The 24341-nt window shown below is 46.0% G+C and overlaps 1 protein-coding gene across 2 annotated transcripts in view; it reads right to left on the reverse strand.

Annotated features, from left to right (window-relative positions):
• Positions 1-24341, reverse strand: part of SYN3 (synapsin III) — a 460518-nt gene that overhangs the window by 382436 nt on the left and 53741 nt on the right. For both annotated transcript variants that reach the window (XM_023631109.2, XM_023631110.2), the window contains exon 3: positions 23040-23097. In XM_023631109.2, coding sequence (XP_023486877.2) covers positions 23040-23097 — 58 coding nt within the window. The remainder of the gene's footprint in view (positions 1-23039; positions 23098-24341) is intronic.

A 24341-nucleotide genomic window follows, 5' to 3' on the forward strand; every position in this document is an offset into this window, starting at 1 on the left:
TCTCTGTGTCAGTTTACAGCCTCTGTCAGGGAAGCCACGGGCCCTGCCCCTCCTTCACTCTGCCTCTTTCAACTGCCCCGCTGCTGGTAAACACTTGGCAGGCGGCCCACGGCCTGCTGTCGGCAAGAACTGCTTCCTGTCGGTTTCCCAGCACACACCGTGTTTTGAGCTCCGAGGGCCTGGTGGGCTCAGTGACTTCCTTGGCTGGCATCTTGGGGCTGAGCTCTTTTCCACCAGTACAGACTCACCTTGCAGACAAAAGAGGCTTTGACAGTCTGCAGACTCACTCAGTGGCAGATTCCAGACCAGGAAATCTCACTCAGGAGCACGGTCTGGCATCTCAGCGAAGGCCTGGGCCACCCCGTCAGGGTGTGCTGCCCGGCAGGACCGCGTGGCTGCCATGCTTAGCACCCAGCTCCTGCGGGCAGAGCAGATGCAAAGGCACCTCTGCTCACCCCTAAACCATAACATGCCTCTGTGTGTGTGTATGTGTGAGTGTGTGGGGGGTGTGTGGGTGGGTGGATGGAGAAGGCACGGCAAGGAGAGAGAAATACATAAAACATATCAAAATAAATATAAAAATACAGGAAAAAGTAAAATGATAAAACCCGCATTCCTAAATGTTCAAGAAATGGAATACCCAAAATTAGGTAGAGTTTACCTATTACGAGAAAAAAAAAATCAACAGCAGTGATTTTCAGTTTAAGTAAATAGTGGTTTTTGGAATCAGACCGCATGACTTTGAATCTGAACTCTACCCCTTACTTGCTGTACAGCTTGAGGAAAGTTAATCAGTTTTTCTATGCCTCGGTCCCTTATGTGAAAAATGGGCTAAGAATGGTGCTTTCCTAGGGCGCTTGTGAGCATGAAATGAATTAACCCACTTAAAAGCCCTTAGCAAGGTGCCTATGTGAAAATAAGTATGTAATGAATGTTAGCTAGCCCGGTTATGTTATTTAATTTGATCATTACCATCACCTCTCGGTAGGAGGGAGGTATTAGCACCCTCATTAAGGGGTGAGAGAACTGACAAGCAGAGAGAAGAAAGGACTCAGCCAAGATCACAAAGCTACTGAGCAAGAGAGCCAGAACTTCATCTCCCATCTGACTGTGTTCATCCATCCATTCATTCATGCAACGACTTATTTTTGAGCAATTACAAAGCCAAGGGTAGGACCTGATGACGGCAGTGAAAGTAAGAGACAAAAATCCTGTTCTCATGGAACTTTGTCTAGTTGGGGAGACAGACCATTAACAATAAACAATATGTCAAGAGAGGAAAAATAGATCCTGGTAAGAGGATAGAGTGCCGGGAAGTGAGTGTTACGGCAAATAATGGGGCCCAGGGGAGGTGGTGCTTGATCAGTGATATGAGCAGAGGGAGCAAACCATGCCAATAAGGAGAGGGGGCTTCCAAGGCAGAGACAACAGCAAGTGCAAAGGCCCTGAAGCTGGAGCACATGCGCAGAGTTCAAGGAACAGCAAGGAAGCCATTGTGGCTGGAACAGGGCTAGTGAGGGGGTGAGTGGAAGGAGACAAGGTCAGAGAGAGGACAGTGGACTAGATCATGGTAAGGATCTGGTAAGGATTTTATTCTGCATGAGACGGTAAGATGTTAGCACCATCACCATCCTCATCACCAACATCATCATCTTCACTAATGTCAATGAAGATAATGATGATCCATCATCACCATGACCATCATCAACACCATCATCATCACACTTGGCAATACAAGAAGTCAAGGAGTCAAGTTTGAGAAAAATCACCAGTAGATGCATCATTCTGATTTTTAAGGAATTTCTTAATGGCTAAGTTTTATTCTCCGAAGTCTAGATGTACATTTGTCAAGGGTTAAGGTGGGGTTTCTGAGGCTGAAAAACAGAGGACCCAGGCATGCCCTAATTCTGTCCTGACAGTCACCCCTTCCTGCTCAGGTTCCCGAGAGAGCTGTACACACAAGAAACAACAGCACCTATAAACCTCAAAGTAGAACATCCATTGTCCTTCCCCACCCCACCCCACCCCCGCCCGCCAAGGGAAACCTCAAGGGTGGAGAGAGCTTTTGATAATGTCCTGAGGCTGGGGAGGGTGTTCATCGAAGGAGAGAAGGAGAAGGAGGGATGGGGGTGGGAGGGCAAAGGAGGAGGAGGAGTCTTTAAGGAGGACAGACATGTGGGACCACCCCAGCTTCACCTCTCCCCATGTCCAGAGCTTTTATAAGGTTAAGAGACCTAGAAACCAATTTTGCCACCTGCAACCAATTGTTGGTACCTGCAACAGATCTGGCAAATGTTCCAAGATTTGAAGCCCACAGCTTAGCTACACAGAAAAGAATGATGGTTCATGTCCCCTTGACGTCGTCTTCTCCTCACTGCTGAGCTGGGCTCCACATGTTTAAACACCATTCTGCTGAATGGTCAGAAAAGTGTGTTTACAGAATTAAGCCAATTAGATGGGAAAGTCTCCCCACGTTTCTCCAGATGGCTGATGGACAAGTTGGGGGGCTTGGAGATTGGGATGTGGAAGCAAAGTCCACTGAGGGGCAGTTACGCCCGATCAGATCAGGTGGGCGCGAAACTGAAGGTGCAGCAGGCGACTGTGGCTGGAGCTCCGGGAGGAAATGTTTGGGGTGAGACGAGGCGAGGGATGTGGCACGCACCACCCAGCTGGGAACAGTGAGGGGACATACCAAAGGAGCTTAAATAGAGCTGATGTAATTTAATTTCCGTAGATTTGTTTCCAAATTGAAAATTGAAAGTTATTATGTGATGACAGGAACATCTATCAAAGCTCTGAGCAATTCAAATGCTCTATCCTACCTTAACGCTTTTCCTTTTTTCACTTTAAAGGTTTAAAACCATTTTCAGGGTTGTGGGAATGAAAAAAGCATTCAACCTTCCTTTTCTACACACTGTTCCCCACGGTGTGGACCTCGCCTTCTCGTCCCAGAACTGCCTCTAGCTGTCCCTCTGTGTCTCCTCTCCCTCTATTGAACCCAATCTGCACATCCGGGGGACAGGCCTGCACCCCCAGATGGGGACCTGCCACTTCCTCCCACTGGGGCCTCCAGACACATGGCCAGCTTTGAGCCCCAGACACAGATGCCCTGCTGTTCCATGGCAGCTCCAGCTCAGGCTGGAGACTTTGGAAAGTCCAGCATTCAGGGTGCTAAATGCCATGAAGAAAAATAAGTCAGGTAAAGTTGTTGAAAGTGATAGAGAAGTGTGTATGGGGGTGCCAATTCAGAGAGGGTGGCCAAGCCTCTCTGAGGAGTGACCTTTGCCCAAATAATCTAAATGCAGTGGGGGCATGAGCCATGTGGAAACCTGGGGGAAGAGGATTCCAGGCAAAGAGAGCAGCAAGAGCAAAGGCCCTGAGGCAGGGTGTGCTTGCTTGAGTTTTTCAAAGTTAGTTTTCACTGTGGTAAAATACACACGACATAAAACTTACCATTTTAGCCACTATTTAAGTGTTTGGAGGCATTAAGTGCATTCACATCGTTGCACAACCATCACCACCATTCATCTCCAGAACTCTTTTATCATCCTCAACAAAAATCCATAAAACACTAACTCCCCATTCCCCCTGGCCCCTGGTAACCACTACACTACTTTCTGTCTCTGAATTTGACTGCTCTAGGTACCTCATATAAGTGGAATCATCCAATATTTATCCTTTTATATCTGGCTTATTTCACTTAGCATAATGTCTTCAAGGTTCATCCATGTTGTAGCACATGTCAGATTTCATTCCTTTTGAAGGCTGACTAATATTCTATGATGCGGATATACAGTCATGCACCGCATAACAAAGTTTCAGTCAACGATGGACCGCATATGTGACAGTGGTCCCATAAGATTAGTACCATGTAGCCTAGGTGTGTAGTGGCCTATACCACCTAGGTTCATGCAAGCACATTCTGTGATGCTCACACAATCACAAAATCACATACCGATGCATTTCTCAGAACGTATCTTCATTGTTAAGCGACGCACGACTCAACCACGTTTTGTTTACCCATTCATCTCTCAATGAACACTTGGGTTACTTCTACCTTTAGGCCATTGTGAATGCTGAAGCTATAAATGTGGATTTACGAAGATCTGTTTGAGTCCCTGCTTTCAATCCTTTTGGGTATATACCCAGGAGTGGAATTGCTTGGTCATATGGCAATTCTATGTTTAACTTTTTGAGGAACCACCCACTGTTTCCCACAGTGGCTGCACCATTTGACATCCCTACCAGCAATGCACAAGAGTTCCAATTTCTCCACCTCCTCACCAACGCTTACTGTTTTTGGTCGCTTGATTTTAAGGAACAGCGAGAAGGCCAATGTGGCTGGATCAGAGTAAGCCAGAAAGACAGGGGCAGGAAGAAGGCCAGAGAAGTCTAACCACGAAGGGCATAAAGCCATGGGAAGGACTTTGGCTATTCCTTGGGGCGAGACTGGGAGCCTTTGGAGAGATGTGAGCCATGGAGGGTCATAATCCCATTTCCAATAAGCAAGCTAAACCACGTGCTTCCAGCTCCAGAAGCATGGGGCCTCCAAGGCGAGCACAATCGTCCTTCCTCCCAAGCTGCCAAAGGGTTAAGTAAGTGCAAACACCGGTAAATGCAGCGAAAGGAGAGACTTCCTTCCCCTGGCTGACACACCTGATGCAGGAAGCAGGCTTGTGCTCCCTGGGAATGGGAGGTCTGGCCAGACTTGTGCTTCAAGAAGAAAATGAACGTCGCCTGGACACAGGATGGCTTAGCACTTCCCACGTTGGTTTCTGAGAGCTACTGAACAGCCTAAGGCCCCATCTGTTTTCAATCTCATTAAAAGGGCCTCGTGCGCTGGCGTCTATTTAAAATAATGCACACATGGAGTTTCTAAAATGAAGAAGAAAAAAGGCCTGTGCGGACCTGCCGGCACAGCTCATGTTTATTTTGGAGCAGGTTTTGGGAGTTCGGAGACAAGACATAGCTAATTTCTCTTCCCGAGGTTGATTTGCAAGTCCCCGTAGGTTTTTGCTCCAAGCATTTAAGGCAGCTAGGTATGAACCGGTCACCGGTTCCAAAGACCTCTGTGAAATACCTCCAAATTCAGCCTGGGCTCAACAAAGGGGGCGCTCAAGGGCCACCTTCCCCCGATTCCTTCTCCTCAATAGGGACTCATGTTTCTAAAGGCCAAGTTCCTCTTCTCAGATGCTCATTTTCTTCCCCAGGGGCCACAAGTAGTTCCAAGACAGCATGACCCAACTAGGACTCAGAGCCCATGTGACCTTAATCCCCAAATGGGGCCTGCAAGGGGCAGTGTCATGGAAAAGGACCCCCCTGTGCTCACGCATTCCCGTGTCAAGAAACAAAGGCAAGGAGGTATCTCTGTCCAGGTTCCGGGGAGCAGGCAGGCCCCCGAGCTGCTGAACCACAGACATTCTTGACCCACAATGGCACGTGCAGGTCCAGTGCCACAAATAGCTGCCGGAGGACATTTCTGACCTTGCAGATTCAGAGAAAACACCTCATAAATGCAGAATCACACCCACAACCTCATCAACCATGACCCCACAGGTCTGAGGACTTCATAAATAACTTCCCCTAACCCCAGAGAGAGAGATGTGCAAAGAGGATACAAAAGAAATGAGTGTGTCAGAGGTGGCCCCGCAGGGATGGCTCATGTCATTTTCTACACCCTCACACCATCTTTGACTCTAAGGAGCCAGTTGACCTTGTTTTCACTTGGTGGTAGCAATGCCCAATGGCCGTGGTGGCAAAGGTTATCCCAGTAGAAACAATGACAGAAACAGCAGGAACAGAAGCAAAAATAGGAGAATTAGTCGCTGTAGATTTCAGAGAAGTAGAAACAAAAGTGGTGACACTACTAAAAGATGACCAGTCATACTGGGACCAGATGTGGGAGCTGTGTGAATACCACTGGTCATGCCAGTAGCAATGTAATAATTACAATATACTATATTTATAATTTAACATCATAAATTACATTTGTATTTGGATTAAAGTTTATCATAGTTTTTTGAGTACTTACTATGTGCCAGGCACTGTTCTAAGGGCTCTGCATGTGTTAACTCAAGTAATTCTGACAGTAACCCCATAAGGTAGGTCCTATTATTATGATGCCCATTTTATAGCTAGGAGCACTAAGGAAGGATGAGATTAAATATATTTCCCAAGGGCTCACAGCTGGGAGGGGACAGACGGAGAATGCAAACACAAGCAGTCCAGCTCCAGGGTCCTTGCCCTTAACTATCCAACGAGGCTCCTTCCACCCCATGGCAGAACCTGAGGCAAAGGAAGCAGCGACTGGAGGTCTGGTAGAATGACAGCAGGGGAATTGCTCTGAAGAGGCAGTCTAAGGACGGGCCTCAGATGCTGTTTCTGGACATTCAAAGGGTTCAGGGTCTTCCAACTACGCCTCAAACAGAGTATTAATTTCTATTTTTTAATTTGCTTAAATATTGTTTTTTTTATATAATATTTAATCGGAAACAAAGGAATTCTGTTTTAACAGACTGTTAAAAAGCAGCAGAGGGGCTGACCCAGTAGTTATGTTCGCGCACTCTGCTTTGCCAGCCCGGGGTTCACCGGTTCAGATCCCAGGTGCAGACCTACACACCGCTCATCAACCCATGCTGTGGAAGGTGTTGCACATATAAAGTAGAGGAAGATGGGCACAGATGTTAGCTCAGGGCCAGTCTTCCTCAGCAAAAAGAGGAGGATTGGCGGCAGATGTTAGCTCAGGGCTAATCTTCCTCAAAAAAAAAATAAAGCAGCAGAGTGGTGAGGCCTTGGAGTTGGATGGGAGTATTCACTACATCTTATTTATTTTCCGTATGCTGGTGCTTTGACACCATGGGGTCTTGCCGACACTGGAGGGACTGCCCCTCACAGAGTTGGCCAGTTCCGAGAGACAGTAAAGGACCTGCCATAGAGAGTGCCCTTCAAATGCAATCCAATCCAGAACCACACTCCCAAGCTATATTGGGCTCTCAGCTCCAGGCTGCTACGCCCCTGCCCTGATCACCCCAGGGCCAGGTACCAGACAACCAGGGACAGACCCTACACCCCAGAGTCCACTGAAGTTATTCAGCCTAGCCAATCCTCAGCCTGCTTACCCTGCCTCGCCCTTTCCTTGACGAGAAACCATAATAAAGGCTCTTGCTCATGTTTTCCCTGCATTCTTACTGCCTCCTGACCAGCCCTGGTGCTTCCCCACATGGCCCCCCAATGTGGCATGCTGTGCTCCCCGGCTTTTAGGGGACTATGAGTACAATAAACTTCTTTCTTCATGGCTGTCTTCTCCATGTCTGCATGTCTTACCGTGCTCGACTATGACAGATCCCCAGGCCCTTTACACAACAGGCTTGCTCCAGCCCCGTAGGGCTGCAACTGGCTCTGGGCCTCTGCTGGGCTACTGTGGACACATCTACTGGTGTGGGGTCATGTTGCAAAAATCACTGAGCATGGGGTAAGATAGACGCAGGTTTCAATTCCATTCTTGGAACTTCCCAGCTGTGAGACCTTGGGGAAATCACAGAAACTTCTGCCTCAGTGTCTTTGCCCTTAAGAATGAGGGAGAAGGTCCCTCCTTGTTTCTGTCCCAGTGATGACTAAAAGGGGGAGTGAAGAGGAAGTTCCTTCGGAGTGGTCTAGGAAGCCCACATCATCACAAACTGGATTGCAATCTCCTGACTTTAGAGTCCCAGAGGGCTCCCCACGCAAAAGGAGTAGTCTTGGAGTTGTTTCAGTCCATAACAGGCTTTCTCAGCCTGGGCACTATTGACATTTTGAGCTGGATGATTCCTTGTTGCGGGAGGCTGTCTTGCGTATTGTAAGATGTTTAGCAGCATTCCTGGCCTCTACCCACAGATGTCAATAGCATTCTCCCTTGTGACAACCGAAAATGTTTCCAGGCATTGCTAAATGTTCCCTGGGGGACAAAATTGCCCCTGGTTGGGAATTACTGCTATAGAAGAAGGGCTGTTAACCTCTCTCCCTCTTCTCTTTTCTGCTCCTCCTTCTTTCTTTGTCTCATTCTCTCTCTGTCTCTCTCTTTCCCTCCCCTCCCCGATTCTCTCCCTGCCTCCCTCTCTTCTTCCGAAGATGCTCAACAGTTTGCAACCCCAGGTAGCCCTGCCGATCATCTGGGCTCTAAGGAATACGATCAGAAAACAGTTGCTCTAGTACACAACTCCAGGATAGAGATCGCCGGAATAGAATTCAGAGTTCTGTCCTCGGTGGGTCTTGGTTTGATTCCCATCTTATATTTACCGACTAAGCTCATGTGTCCAGGATCCAACCACCTTATCCATAATTTACCATCCTTTTCAAGTAGGCTCGTATCAAACCCACAGAATGTGAGAACTGAAAGTTCCTTTGGGGTCACCCAGAGGGTTTCACCTTGCTGCCAGCTCTGGTTGCTGTGCGCAGAATAATGAGGCTGCCCTAAGCTCAGCTGGAAAGTGAGCTTTCATTGAGCAGTGGTGTCTGTCACAGCTGGGGAGGGCTGGGGGCAGAACATGCCCTGTGCATTTGCCAGTTCCTCTTTTTACAAATGAATCAACCCAGATCCAGGGTCCCCTCTGATTTAACTAAAATGGACCAAATTCTTAGAATGTGCTGAGCAGAGCAGTATTGCTCTTTCTATCTCTATTTTGCAAATAAAGAAACTGAAGTTGAGAACATGGAGCCACTTGCCCGCAGCCCCATAGGGAATAAGAAGCAGGGCCAGGATTCGATCCCTTGCTCTTGGGAGCCAGGAGTTCAAATCCTGGCTTTGCCAAATGTAAGCTGCATTGCTGGACCTCTCTGAACCTCAGTTTCTTCATCTCTAACGGTAATGATAACTCACAAGGTCACCGTGAGGATAAAGTGAGGTTAGTCACAGCAAAATCCTGGCAGAGTATCGGGCATGTATGTGTGTGTGTATAGTGAGTGCTTAATATCTGGGAGTCATTATTATGACTACCACTATTATTGGTATTATGAAATACTAAATTTCATGAAGGTGTTTAGGGGAAAAGAAGCCGAGTTCTAAACTGATGAGAGACCACAAAAAAAGGAGTGGAGAGAATTAGGTTTCAGAGACACGGGTGAATGCATAAACAGTTAGGTATGTGGATGGATGGATGGAAGAATGGACAGATGGATAGAGACTCATACAAATAACATTTTTGGGACCTGAGATGCAGAACCTAAGGGAAAGCCACTGTAAACAAGAGGCCATCTAAATTAAGCATTGGCTCCTCCAGAGACTCTTGGGGACACCAGTGAGCAGATTGAGGAAAAGAGAGGTGGTGAGAAGGCTGGGCTAGTGCTGGGTTGGTGTAGCCTAAAGGACTTTGGCCTTCATCTCATAGACATTGAGGGGACTGGACCATGGAGAGCGAAGGGAGGCAGAGAGACCAGAGCAGCTGTACAAGAATAAGCAAATTAAGACTAGTGATCAAAACCTAGTTCTGTCCATGAACGCAAAGCTGGGGTTCCTGGCACTTGGCTGGCCCAGCCAGGGGAGGTTCAACCTCTCTGTTTCCCTTGCTTTTCCTGGCAGCCAGAGGGGTGGGCGGCCAGTCTCCTCCCTGTCTGGACAGAATGTAGGCCTCGAGGTGGGGTGGTGGGAGGTCACTTGGTTCAGTTCCATCTTAAACAGGCTGAGAACCCATTCATGAGCTCATGAGGGGAAGCTCACGGTTGCTGCCCAGAGTGCAAAGAAAGGTTCCAGCAGCACAGATAACGGGAGGTCACAAAACCCAGATGAGCTGTCTGTGGTCTCCAGGACAACTGATCTAAAAAACTGCTGTAGGCCAGAGGAAGAAGCCATCATTCCAGGTCTGGCTGGGCAACAGGTGAGTTCAGGGGAAACTACAGGCTTTGGAACGAGGCAGACACAGTTCCAATCATAATTCTGCCCCTAACTGTGCAAATCGCTATTCTACCTCTCCCAGCCTTAATTTCCTCCTCTGGATGATGATGAGACTTACGGCTCACGCGCTGCCCAAGGACTAAAGACAGTGATATGCAAGAAGCATTAGAGCTGGGCTTCCACTGTTAATTCTCCTTCTTTTCTTTAACACATACTCAGAACTCCCCAAATGCAACCCTGGATGGGACTCAGTTCCGTTTCCTGTCAGGCGCTGCCCTCTTGTCATGGCCAAGTTCTTCCTCTGAGAACGCCCGAAGCCAGGCTTGACAAGGAGGAGACAAGGGTAGGGGGTAGCTTGGCTTTACAGTAACCAGCAGTGCAACCTTGGGTAAGGAAGTGCATCGTGATGAGCCTCAGCTCCAGAGAAGATGGAGAGAGGCGGTAAGATGCGGGGATCACTCGTGTGGGCTCCAGTGCATCTGGAGCATCACATCTCAGTTCTGCCACCTGCCAGCTGTGTGGCCTTGGGCAGGAAATTTAACCTCTCTGAGTCTCAGTTCCATCAGTATTTACTGGGTGGGGTTGCAGTGAGGATTCAATGAATTAATGAAGATAAACTCTTAGACAGTGGCTGGCACATTGCATTCACTAAACAGTAATGTCAAGCATCGCTCTACCTATATTGTGTCATTGCTTCACCTGTGTCATCGGTGTCAGACTAGCGCTTCACCCGTGTCATTTACCACGCAAAAGGACATTTGGGTGGGTCTGTCTACTGTGAAGTTCTTAGCGTAGATGTAATATTTTCTCTGTAGCGTATTCATTTTTCTCTACTTTAGATAAGTTTGAATGATACTTATGGAGCACAGGTTATGTATCTAGGTACATGGAGCACCTGCTATGTACCTGAATGAGTGTGCGGTGCTAGCTCACCCACCACATGCTACCATAACACTGTATCTTTCTTTTATTGCTCCTAATGCAGTGAGTAATTATGGTGTGTGTGTGGGTGTGTGTGTGAGATTATGTGATCAATATCTGTCTCTCCCATTAGACGTTAAGCTTCCATCAGGTCAAGACTACAGCTGTTTTGAATCACCATTGTAGCCCTAGCACCTAGCACATAGTAGGCATTCAATAAATATCTGTAGGATGAATAAAGATACAGTCCATGTTCTCTATGACCCCAGAGTCTAGAGGGAATGATAGGCAGGTGAACTAGTAATGTCAGGGTAATCTGGTAAGTGTACTGGTAGAAACGTGCATGAGTTTCTATGAGAGATTGGATAAGAGGCACCTTGTCCTGCTTGGATAGAAGTGGTGGTCGGGGGAAGCGGAAAAGAAATAACAGCTGAGCTAAGTCTTGAGGAATTTACAGCAAAGTTTGGGAAAGGCTGGCCCAGGAGAAGAGACTTGAATAAGCAAAGGCATGCAGATGTGAATACAAGATGGCAGGTGGGGAACCACAGCGGGTTGCTAGGACTATGGGCTGAGGTAGACAGAGGAGGGGATGAGGAGGGAAGGCTGGGCAGGGGCTGGCTCACAGAGGACCTTGTAGGCCAAGCTTGAGTCCCACGGAACAAGTCTAATGCATAAGCCAGCCCTGCACACATGAAAAGAAACGCACCACTTCTTCTCCGGATTTTACTTCTCCAGGATACACCTCCCAGGTAAAATGGCAACTGGAGTTAGACTGAATTTCAGCTCTGCCGCTTGTGAGCTGCGGGGGCCTTGAGTAAGCCACATAATCTCTCTTAGCCTTAGTTTGCTCATCTGGAGAATGGGGACACCTACAGTATCTACTCTTCATAGCACAGTGCTGAGGATTAAATAAAAAAATGATACGAAGTGCTCAGTGTATGCCTGGCACTTAGTAAGCACGTAATTAGACACTGGCTATTATCATGGATCTCTTCAGGGCCCAGGCTGCAGAGTTGACATCTATATGACAACACCATCCATGGAAATTCTCTCATGTCACCCTCTAAACACCCTGAGAGAAGTGGTCCAAGACAGGTTCAGCTTAGGCTGAATTGTATTCTAAAGTAAGTAGTGCCTTAGAAAAGCTCCTATGTGATGTTAAAGATAGACACTGGAGGACATATAAACTCATTCTCAGATATCAGCCTCCCCTCGCTTTCCCAGGCAGCCAGATTGGATACGATCCAAAAGAAGTCATTTCAAAGCATAAGTCCTGTTTATGTGTCGGCCCCACTCCCCTCCTCAGGAGATTCTGGTCAGGGTGGGCTGGGAGATCCCATAGACAATCTAATAGATTAATTTCCAGTTTAGCATAACAGCCAGACAGATTTTTGTGGTGAAGGCATCCAAGTCAATTAAAAGGCATTTTTCCCTGCTGTGAGTTCAGAAGTCCCTCCGGTTTGTTCCAGCTTTCTGGGATGTTTCATAATAGGTTCCACCCTGGGTTAATTAATAACCCTTGATTCCTACCGAAATGCAAAGGCTGAAATTCTGTGTGTAAGCGCATCCAGGCAGGGGCTGCTGGCAGGACCAGGGTGAACCCAGGGTGGGCTCCTCTCAACAGGGAGCGAGCCGGACCCCGAATGGTGGAGATGACGGCGGAGCTGGCAGCAAATGTAAAGAGCGGCCAAGCAAAAGCTGAAGGTCAAAGCTGGAGAAGTGGCGCGAGGAGGGGCAGAAGGAGGCAGAGGAGGGAGATCATAAGCAGTCAAAGGAGTCACACCGCCAGAGATTAGGGAGGTTGGTAGTAAGTTGGAATGTGGGGTGTGAACTGGGTCAAGGCAAGTGGCTGGGAGTAAGGTGGTGACTAAGATGTGGTTGACAGTGGCTTGCTTTTATGTGATGCCAGCCAGCTCTGACACATCCTGTGGGTCTAGTTCCATCCTCTCTGTTTTAAGGAAAATAGGTCATCTCTTCTATTCTCAAATACAAGTTACAGGAATGAGAATAAAGCTTGAACGACTAAAGAACACAGGCGCAGGGATACGCATGTAGTCACTTCATGCCTATGAAGGCCTTTCCATGGGCCTCATTCCCAAGCCTAATATTCAAGGATAAGATGCCTTTTCACCCAACCCAGAGCTGAGTTTCCCTGCCTCCAGTCTCCTGCCTCCATTCCAGCCCAGTCCATCTTCTAAAACCACTATCAGCATGTGCATCCTAAAATGAAAACATCATCACATCACTCCATGGCTTAAAAAGTACAATAAATAGACTGTCTCTGTCTTCTCTTCCAGCTTCATCTCCCATCGCCTCCTCTCATGCACTCCTTACTCTGGTCATATTTCCCACATGTGACAAGCTAAGATTTAAAACACGCTCTTTAGCTGGAAGGCTGCTGTGCACATCTGCCCCCTTCTCGGCCTGACACTCAGCTAATTCTCTTTTCCAAACCCCCACTGAGCATCAGCTTCTCTGTGAAGGCTTTCCTAAGAACGTCTCAAGGCAAGGTTGGCGATCCCTCTTCTGTGCCTCACCGTGCTTTGGACAGATCTCTATGACAGCCCTCACCCCGATATATGACAGTCACCGCCCTCAAGGTCTACCTTTCCACCAGTAGGCAAACACTTTGGAAGTGGAGGGCTCCGTCATCAGGGCCAAGTACAGAGCAGGTGCTCAGTAAGTGTTTCTTGAATGAAGGAGCAGGTTGAGATAAGACAAGTTCTGTTTATTTTTTTATTACACATCTCTCAAGAAGTTAAAGGACTTATTGAGTTCTTCTTCAAAGCTTCTACTTAATTTCCACTGGAGTCTCATTTATCTATGACACTAACAGGGGGCAGGGAACATGCTGACGGAGAGGGGTGGCAGTAAGGAAGGGTAAATTATAGAACATAGCAGGTAGAAGTTAATGAACTATGAGCTGGCCTGCCCAGTGCAAGAAGATGGACTCACTTTCATTCCCACCTTTTATCTTCCCACCGTTGGTTAAGGTGCCAATGAGTGGGACTGCCAAACCAGGATGCTAGAGTCTCCTCCAGCAGAGAAGACAAGAAGGGCCCCCAAGGATCGTCCAACCAGCAAAGCAGTCCCAGTTGGATCTAGAATCAGTGGGGTTCATCCAACCACGGTCTCAATATTCCTCCAGCCCTCACCATTTGGAGCTCTTCTTTGGCATCAGCTGAGGCTCAGCACGCCATCCCAGACTTCCTCAAGAAGAGGGCCTCTTGTAGGTAAACATGGAAAAGACGAACTTCATGACTAGAAGATTAGATTACTTTGTTGGGTATTAAAACCATCAGAAGGGAGTAATGGCTTCTTAAAAGAGGAAGACAAAAAGATAACACTGGCAGGTGGAGAAATGTACTGAGAACGACAATGACATGGGAGACGGGAGCCTGGTCCTCCACACTTTGGATCCAACAATAATGCGGTGAGCGTGCTAGGTCTAGTCACTTCCCCTCTCTGCATCTCTTGGCTGTTAAACAAAGAGGTTGGATTGGATGGTCTCCAAGGTCCCTTTCTGGCTCCACCCTTCTAAGACTATATCACATCATCTATTCCCTCACACATTCACTCAACAAACATTCATTGAACACCTTGACCGGGAGCTGTGATATCTCCAACAAGGAAAATTAGAAGTTTATACCAGGTGCCAGTTGAGTACCACATATCAATGAGAAATATGATTGGACACATACGTAATTAATAAAAACACACATATAAACATGCCATTTTATATTTCTTACCCCTGCCCCTGACTACACAGCAAACTTCTTTAAAGCATGGATTATATCCTTTCCATTTCTGAATAATCCCAGATACTGACACCTAGAAACTACTCAGGCAACATGTGTTCAGTGATGGGAAAGTGACAGTAAAAACAGCTACTGACACTTATTGAGCACTTTCTATACGCCAGCCTCTGCTTTGAGGTCATCACACGTGGTAATTTCTTTCAACCTCATGACAACTCTCAAGGTACATCTTATTATTACTATTACTATTTTCATTTTACATATGAGGAAATAGCGGCACCGAGAGGTCAAAATACTTGCTCAAGTTCACTCAGGAAGCGGCAGAGCCCAGATTCAAACCCAGGAGGTCTGGCTCCAGAGTCTGAGCTGTTATACTAATCATATAATCTAAAGACACAGAGCTACACTTAAAGATAAACAGTGAACATTAACTCTTGGGGGAAAACAAAGAACAAACAGAACTGTTAACAGGGGAACTACGCAGCAATAAGCCAGAAACATCAAATGATGAGTAAGAGTCTCAGGGTTAGTCAGGAAAGGAGAGGTCTTCGGCTGGAAGAAGGTCTCACAAGAATTTGTATTTTATCCAGTAGATCCAAAGAGTGGGGCGAGAGAGGAAAGGACAGTGAGATACAAGCTCAAGGAACCCGAGCTAAGAAAGGCAAATGAGCTTGATGGAAACAAATTCGAGACCCAACATACACTCTGATAGCTTGACTTTGGTTAAGAACTATGGCCCCGGAGTCAGCTGAGCCTGGGTTCAAATCCCAGCTTCCCCACATTCTTACTGCTGTGTGACCTTTCCTGGGCAATTTATTTAAGCTCTCTGAGCCTCAGCTTCCTCAGCAACAGGCATATTGTGTGGGTTAAAAGAGTTAATTCACGAGAAGCACTTAACATGGTACCTAGCACACAGTTCATGTTCAATAAAAGTTTGCTACCATCACCAATACTCTTGTTTCTCCATTTCTCTATTGTCTTCTTAAATTGGTAAGCCTAACGGTAGATCCAAGATGGCGATAAACAGACAGTAATCAACACCACGGTTAAGGAGAGAAACACTTGCTCCTCTAATGAGTTATGTTTCAGCTAATACATCCTAGTGTCCCATCTGCTTTTTTCTATTCCCCCCAGCTGGTTCTTAGATTTGAAAAGAAAAAGGCCTCCATGGAGACCTGCACGCTTTTAAAAATAATACAAAACAGAACGTCTGAGGTCAGGGTAAGCCAAGCCAAACAAATAAATCTTGCAGGATTGTGTTAACAAAACAAGGCTTAGTGATGAGAGCGGGTAGAGTTCTGCCGAACTCAGCCCTGCAGAGAAACGCCCAGCTCTGGTGAATTTCAAACACAAGGAGGTCAAATGGGAAGATCAAATTATGGAGCACTTCAGAGTTCAGCATCAATGCTCGGGCTGTAACTAGGAGAGCATTCTGCGCAGGATGGACTCCAGAACCCATGGGTCACACGGAGTCCTAGAAATCCAGACCAGAAGGGTCTTATAGATCATCTGTACAACCTCCATGGAGGGTAATTTGGCAATATCTATCGGGATTTTAAGTGACCTGGGAGGTAGACTCTGAGATGGACGTCAGCCTGCGGGAGGTTCATTAGCAAGTGCTCAGGGGGGAATCACCCCCACTGGAAGAAAAGAAAAGGAAGGAAGAACTGGAAGAAGGAGAAGGCGGGCTGTACTCTGTCTCGGCAGAAGCCTCTGCCAGCCCCACAAAGAGCTCTGAAGCTGGGATGGCTCTTCAGGGTTGTCCCAAATTGGGGTAAAGGAGCTGGGTCTTTCTACCCTGTGCCAGGCAGTGATTGAGAGCAGCTGCCCCCAGGAAAGAGCTGTGACCTTGGGCGAGGCAGCTCTCTCCACCTGAGGCACTTCCAAAAGAGGGCTGACAGCTGAGGGCTGTCTTCTGGTAGCAATTCCAGCAGCTGGAATAAAGTCCTCCATTCCTCAAGGTGCATTAGAGCAGCCACTATACGCAATGCTTTTGGAACCAGTTATTCTATTTCTAGGAAGGAATCCTACGGATATACTAACAAATGTTTGAAATGACATAGGTTTAGTACTGTTTATAACAGTAAGATTATGGAAAATAAATTATGGGATATCCATATGACAGCACTCTAGGCAATCATTAACAAGAATGAGGCAGCTCTCACGGAATAAACACATACTCTCATGGAATAAACTCCAAGATATATGAAGTGAACAGTCAGAGTGCAGAATAGTATGGCTAAGCACAATGGTATGTGTGGGTGTTGAGCAACTAAAGGTGATGGGCTGTGCTCACTGTCTATTGCCACTCAGCCCCACACCCATCTTTCTACATTTTCTCCTGCACTATGGGGGCTGAAAGCCTAAATCTACACCTCCCAGATTCTTCTGATACATGGTTCCAGTTAATTTCTAGCAATGGGAGGCATTCATGCAGTGAAGGAAGTTAGGAAGAAGGTAGCAACTACCTTGCTTCTGGCGGTAGCTACAGAAACTCTACCAACAGCAACAGCAGATGGGGAGCAGGTCGGTGACAATTCCTGCAGTATCAGTGGGTTTGCAGGCTCATGGTTCTCCACTGGCCATGGTGGCAGTCCCAACAGCAGCAGTGGCAGTGACAACAGTGACTGTAGGATTGTTAGGGCTCTGGGTAATATGCGGTCCCATTTTTACTCGCCTGCAATCAATCCTCCTTATTAAACCCTCCTCTGAAATACCTGCACCACTACACTTCTGACCAACTACCATTTGTGAAAAGCAAAGGAAAAGAAACACATATGTGTATTAGATCATTGTATTTAAAGTCTCTCCGGAAAGTTGCCTAAGGAACTAGTGATAATGGTTAAATGAACTGATAAACAAAAGGTTAAGGAGAACTAGGCTGGTGGGGGTAGGATAGGAGGTAGAATTTTCACCAGATACCATTTTTTAACTTTTTAATTTTTGACTATTTGAATATATTAATTTTATCCAAAAAATAAATAAAAAAAAATAATAAAAGTTATCTCTTATTAAGTACATAAATTTGTGTGAAATATTCCCCAAATTAACCATCCAATTTCTGCTGGAGTATTCCAGCACAGATGACTCCATACCTACCAAAGGGACCTGGCCCATTCATCATTATCAGCACTGCTTAAGAACGTCTGTTGCGATCCACCTTGTTGTAGGTTGTACCACTAGCCTGAGCTCTGATCCCAGTGAAACAATACAGGGTTGTGGTTCAGCACACGTGCAGATGAAAACTGCACTCAAATTCCTCCTCTATCGCTCATTTCAAACAGCATGTTTAACCTTTCAGAGCCTCAGTTTCTTTATCTGCAAAATGGGGAGAGCCATAGCATCCATCTCAAAGGGTTGTGGCGAGGTTGAGAAAAGATTGTGCATGTAAAGTGATTTAACCGACACCCTTGGTTATTGTTCTTGATATCTCCAACAGTGGCAGAAAACAATGTTGGACAAGAGGAGAGCCCTGAAGTCAGACTGGACGGGTTCAAAAAACAGGCTCCTGCCAACTGTAAGTTGGGCAACCTTGGGAAAGCCACTTAGTCCCTCTGAGTTTCAGTTTCTGTAGGATGGAGGCAACGGTAATGCCCATCCAACAATAAAAAGCAGTTAGCCTTATCTTGTAAGGACTCAACATATAGTAGCTCTTACTATTTTCAATCCACTTTTTCAGGTAGTAGATATTTGCAAAGAGCAGACTGGTCCTATCAAAGACCTTTCTTTCTTTGCACTGAACATCTCCACTTCCTTACACTGATCCTCTTTTCTCATAGATGTGAGTCTCCACTCTGTACTTTGATAATGCAGCCTGAAGTGGCATCAGATTTGGGGTTTGTGACAACCATAACTATCGTTCACTGAGCACCTAACATATGTGCCAGAAGCTCTGCTAAGGATAATTACTTACACTAACTCATTTAATCCACACAATAATTCTAGAGGGTAGAAATTATTACCCTCATTTTTCAGATGAGGAAACTGATGTTTAGAGACGTTATAAGTGGAAGGTCAACACAGCTAACATATGGTGGAGATGACATTTTTCTCCAGTCTATCTTACTCTGGAGCCATAATCTTAACCTCTACACCATACTTCCTCCCACAAATATTAAGAATTTATTCAACTCCAATCTTAGGTCTTTTTTTTCTCCTTACGTGATTTTAATAAGCTAAGTGTTCCCAGTCTGGCTCCTCTTCAGCTGAGTTTTTGAATAGGACCTTATATTGTATCCCCCATTCAATTTGATCGTATCAGATTTAATCCAGCATATTCCCTCTCATTCAGCTTCAAGGGATCTGCAACTTTAATCTGATGAGGTGCTATTAAGAAGGAGGAGGAGAACAAAGCCAGGGGCAGAGATTTTTGGCAAGCCGTTAGATGTATTTCCCTCAAGGTATTTCCATCAAGTAGTCATTTCCTAATAGGAGTAACGTTCAACCTTTTACCAACCCACCAAACTGAATTAACATCCAACCTCCATTTCTCTATTGTTGACAATTATTTCTTGAAATATCACACGGTCTTTATGGTTTATATCTGCAGCAAATGTCCTTTCTAGGAAAGGTTGCTCCAGAAAGAATTGTGGACGGAAGGCTGAAGTGGGTATGAGAAAAAATATACATGATGGTCTTGAGTGTTTAAAATACTTTAAGGGAAAAAAATCCCACTTTTGCTTCCAGAAGACATTTAAGCTGAGGAAATAAAGGGCAGAAGATGAACAGGATTCCAACCAACAGCCTTCCCTAGGATCCACCTACACCCACCTGAACCCATCCCAACTGTAATATCACACAACGACGGGACTCAGAGGGAGCCACTGGCATTCGTATATGAATCTGTGACTTGTCCAGCTTCCTTCCTCGGATTCAAGGACAGGGTCTTCACCTCCTCTTGCCTTTCTCTCCATCTGCTACAGCGAGGCATCGTTGTTCCTTACCCCTTGGTTCCTCCATTAACACCAAGGAAAGACTGACCATGGTAATTTCCGTCTTTTTTTCATTAGAGAAGAACGAAGTCTGAGGCTCTATCTCACCAAGTCCTAGTCCGCTGGTATCTCAGAACTGTGAGTTTACTTGGTGTTAACCCATTCATTAACCTCAGTGCTTAGTCCCACAGAGGCGTCAATTATACTTATGGAGTAAAAGACCCTTTGCCTCAAGTCTAAACAGAGGGGAGCTTGACGTGCCAACCACCCTGGCCGGAACCTCTCAGTCCCTACTAGGACAGTGCCGTGAGGCTCTGCAGAGCCAACAGGGCATTCTGGGTAATGGAATGCAATATGGCACAGTTCCCCTGACTGGCCACCCCAGGGTTTCTTCATTCCTGGCCCTGCGAGAGCCCAGGCAAACAGTTTTTGAACTGGGGGGAAGAGGGTGGAGAGAAGGGGCGGAGGCTTCCTCTAGGCCAACCACAACTAACTCATTCACTCTGTCCAGCAAAACCCAGACAGTGCAATTATTGGTTAATTTGGCCTTCAGTTGGGAGACAGACATCCAAAATGTGAGGCCAGCTCAGACTAAACAGTGGCTTCCATCCTAAGACTTTTCTCAAGAGCTAGAAGCTGCGTGTGAAATTCCTGGGGGGTTGCTTATGTGACCCACCCATTGATCCAGATGGGAAAAGACAAACGACTCAGACTCCAACATGGGTCTAGGAAGGCATGTCTTCCAGGGAAAAATGCCCAAATGACCTCCTAATTGGTCTCCTGGCTAATTTGCCTTCCGGCTTCCATGGAGGGGGATGGCTGGAAATCAGGATGACTCTAAATTAGCCAACATTTTCCAGTGTGATTGGAGCCCTCACAGACTGGCTGAGAGTCCCTATAGCCCTCCGATGAATTATTCTAAGGGCAATTCCCGCCGACGTTTCTGCTCATAGATTTTGTACCCATAAGTTGGGCCAGGAGTAGCACTGAGATAAAAGGGTAAATTAATACATGCCTCTGGGGTTGTCACCAATGGGACGACACAGGGAAGTTAAGCTGGCTGCTGAGCATTAACCAAATGGTTTATGAAAAACCCAGATTTTTGAGGGTAGATTAAGGAGCAGTGATTTATCTCCCTTGGAAACTGAGAAGCAGCCTGGAATCTGTGGAATCTATCAGTTATTCATTCTGCAAATATTTTCTTCAGTTCTAGTAGGTGCCAGGCCCTGTGCTACTTAGCAGAGCAAGATCCAAGCAGCCATGGTCCCCACCTTCATGCAAAGAACCCTACACCTAAATATATGCATAAGGACTAGAGAGGAAAAGTTGGGGTGCTATGGAAGTGATTCACCAGGTTAGCTGATTTAGATCAGGGTGTGAGGGCTCAGAGAAGGAGTCTTTGAGGAAGGGATTTAAACGCTAACACTTCAAAAAGTCTAATTTGCCTTTTTAGAAAGATCACTCTGGATTTAAGACAAAAATTAAATTGGGGGGCTGGCCCCGTGGCCGAGTGGTTAAGTTCGTGTGCTCCGCTGCAGGCGGCCCAGTGTTTCGTTAGTTCGAATCCTGGGCGCGGACATGGCACTGCTCATCAGACCACGCTGAGGCAGCGTCCCACATGCCACAACTAGAAGAACCCACAATGAAGAATACACAACTATGTACCGGGGGGCTTTGGGGAGAAAAAGGAAAAAATAAAATCTTAAAAAAAAAAAAATTAAATTGGAAGTGGGTGAAGACATGGAGTTGGGAGGCTATTGGTTAGGAAGATTGGATGAGGGGTGATGATGGCATATCCAAGGATCTAGGCAATGGGGATGAAGAGAAGTAGAGGGACCAGAGAGATACAGAATGTGGAGTCAATAGGATTTGGTACTGAATGGGTATAGTGGTGGTTTCTGGCTAAGGTCGAAGGTAGATGGTGACACTCTTCACCGAGACAGGGAACTTGGGAGGACAAGTAGGTTGGGGACCAGGGGAAGATGATGTGTCCTGTTTGGGAGTCAACCACACTGGACTCCCCATCATTCCATACCCTGTACTTCTGGTCTCCTTAGCTTTGCTCATACTGCTTCTTTCTCACATACTCTTCATGTCGCCATCTGCAAGTGCAGAAATCCTACTCATCCTCCCAGATCCATTTCACATACCGCCCCCTGCTCGGAACCACTTCTGACTCCCTCAATTAGTTGTGGCCTCTGCTGCCCATAGTGCTAAGTCTGGATCGCTCTTTCCTGGACTTCACCTGTGTTGAGGTTCTGTGAAGACCTACCTTGCCTCCCTTCCTAGACCACAAGCGTTTTGGACAGAGCCTCTGCTTCCACATCCTCGTTGTCCACATGTTAGCTAGCTAGCATAGTAGACGTTTGACAAATATTTATTAAGTGAGTAAAAATAACCTGCTCTCTGCCATGGAAGGAAAACCAGTAGACATTGGACTCAGTTGAAAGCCACAGGATCAAATTGAAATTCAAGCTGTAGGTGTCTTAATACTAAGCCAACTCAACTCTGATGCTCAGAAAGGCTTTCTGTTCCTCCAACACACCAAACTCAAAGAGTGCTGGAAGAGCCATAGCCCTCTATTCTTTTATTATGCTTTTCTGAGGTCATCTTATAGCAGGGACCTTTTCTATCTTAACTGCTTGCCTGTGGTGATGATGATGATAATAAATGGGCAACATTTACTAAGGGTTGGTATGTACCAGGCAGTGTTCTAAGTACATTTCATGGACTAAAAATTGATGCTTTTATGACCCCAAGTGTACATATGAAGAAACTGAGCTGCAGAGGGCTTAAGTGTTGCTCAACCAAAGTCACAAGGTTAGCTGGGATTTGAATCTAGAGTCTGGTTCCAGTGCCCACGCTCTGACATGCTCTCCTAAGGCCAAGCACAGTGTTTGGCACTGAGTAGGTGTCTAACAAGTGCTCACTGAATGAATGGGAGGAGCCCTAGATCTGGTGACTACAAGTTCTAGTCCTAATTCTGCCAGTGACTTCCTATGTAGCCTTGAGCCACATGTCCTTCTTTCCCCATTAAATGAGGGGTCTGGATATTGAAATTGGTGGTAATAACAAGAGCCAGTATTTGAGATTCTAATTTCTTTTGAAGTTTTAAGTAATTTAATCCCAACAAAAACAATACAAGGAAAATGGGACTCAGAGAGATGAAGTCACTTTCCCGATATCTAGAAAATGAAGGAGTCAGGATTCAAACCCACCGTGCTCCCAAGTTCAAGTGATTCAAGAAGCCTTTGGGACCATGCTGGGGATGGGAGGAGATGGGACAGGATGGAGGAGACAGACTTTTGGGCTCCCCGTGCCCATTTCCATCAGAGAAGCTCTACTTGTCTCTATTTTGTAGAATGGGATCCTACTTAAGATTACCTTTGAAGAACGGTTCTGCTGCTAAAACAGAAAGGGTTGAAAACCATTGGGCCAAATAATTCTGGAACTTAATAAGACTCCAAAGTATCAGCCAGGATTTGTCTGGTAATCTTGGCTCATTATGGCTCCAGCTGTAGAAAAGGTCAGGACGATAGCGCTAAAGACTCAGCTTCAACCTACCTGCTCCACTCGGATCTCAATCTCTCCGTTCACCTTTTTCCCATGGAAGTACTTGGCCCTGTGAAGGAGAGGAAGAAATGATGACGATTCTGAGTAAGGATGCAGACCGCTTTACTCTTTCCTCCCTCCTGGCCTTACCCCCAGAGGTGCATATCCAAACATTCTCTATCTTCCTGCTCTCTCTTCCCACCTTGACTGTTGATTTTCTCAATATTTATCCACATTGTGTGGGAGAGAGGAAAGAGTACTGTATGGGAGGACTGGAGACTCAGGTTCTGGTTCTGCTAAGTCATTTGACCTCCCTGTGTCTCAGTTTTATCCTCTGTAAAAGGAAGATATTAATACCTGCATAATGTATTTCTAAGGATTATGTTAAGGATCAAATGAGATAAAGAATTCTATATAATAGTGCAGAATTATTTTATTCAGTTACATCCTACGTACTTCAAAAAGGACTTATTAAATTGATCTATCCATCTGTTCATTTCTCTATTTGTCCATGTGTCCAGTGAAGCACATTTCATCTACCCCTTTGTCCATCCATCCATCCGTCCACCCTTCCATCATCTTTCCCCTACACCCCTACATCTGTCTTCCTATTATCAGTAAATGGCATCCCGTCTACTCAATTACTCAAGGCAGAAACACAGACATCATTCTTGTTTCCTTTTTCTCTCTCTCTATCCCCATTGATTCTATATTCTAATTATTTCTCAAATCCATCCATTTGCCCATTTTTCTCTATAATCACCCTAATTTTGACCTCCTTCATCTCTATTCTCATACAGATTCTCTTTTCATACTCTATTTTTCTTTGATAGCACTTACTACAATTATAATTAGTTATAATTAACAACTGTGTTTAGTGCCTGTGTCCCACCAAACTATGAACACAGTTCCTTGAGGTCAGGAACAATCTATCTAATTCATCATTGTATTCCCAGCACCTCCCAGAGTGCTTAACACATACTAGGAGCCCAATTAATATTTGTTGAACGAATAAAGATTGAAGAGATAGGTGAAGAAAAAACCCCACTTGTTGACTACTTACTCTGTGCCAGAAACTGTGCTGTTGGCTTTAACCTGGAGTCTTTCTCATTTAACACTTACAACCACCACCATGACATGGGTATTATTATTTCCATCCTATGGACAAGGAAACTGAAACCCAGAGAGATGAAATACTTTGCCTACGCACCTTGAATCTTGGTCTCCTAATTCCACATCTATGTATTTGTTCAACCCTGAAAACTAGCAGCGAATGTTGGGGTGCTCCTGGGTTTAGATGTCCTCCCACAAAGC

Source organism: Equus caballus, chromosome 28 (genome assembly GCF_041296265.1).
Source record: "Equus caballus isolate H_3958 breed thoroughbred chromosome 28, TB-T2T, whole genome shotgun sequence".
NCBI classification, from domain to species: Eukaryota; Metazoa; Chordata; class Mammalia; order Perissodactyla; family Equidae; genus Equus; species Equus caballus.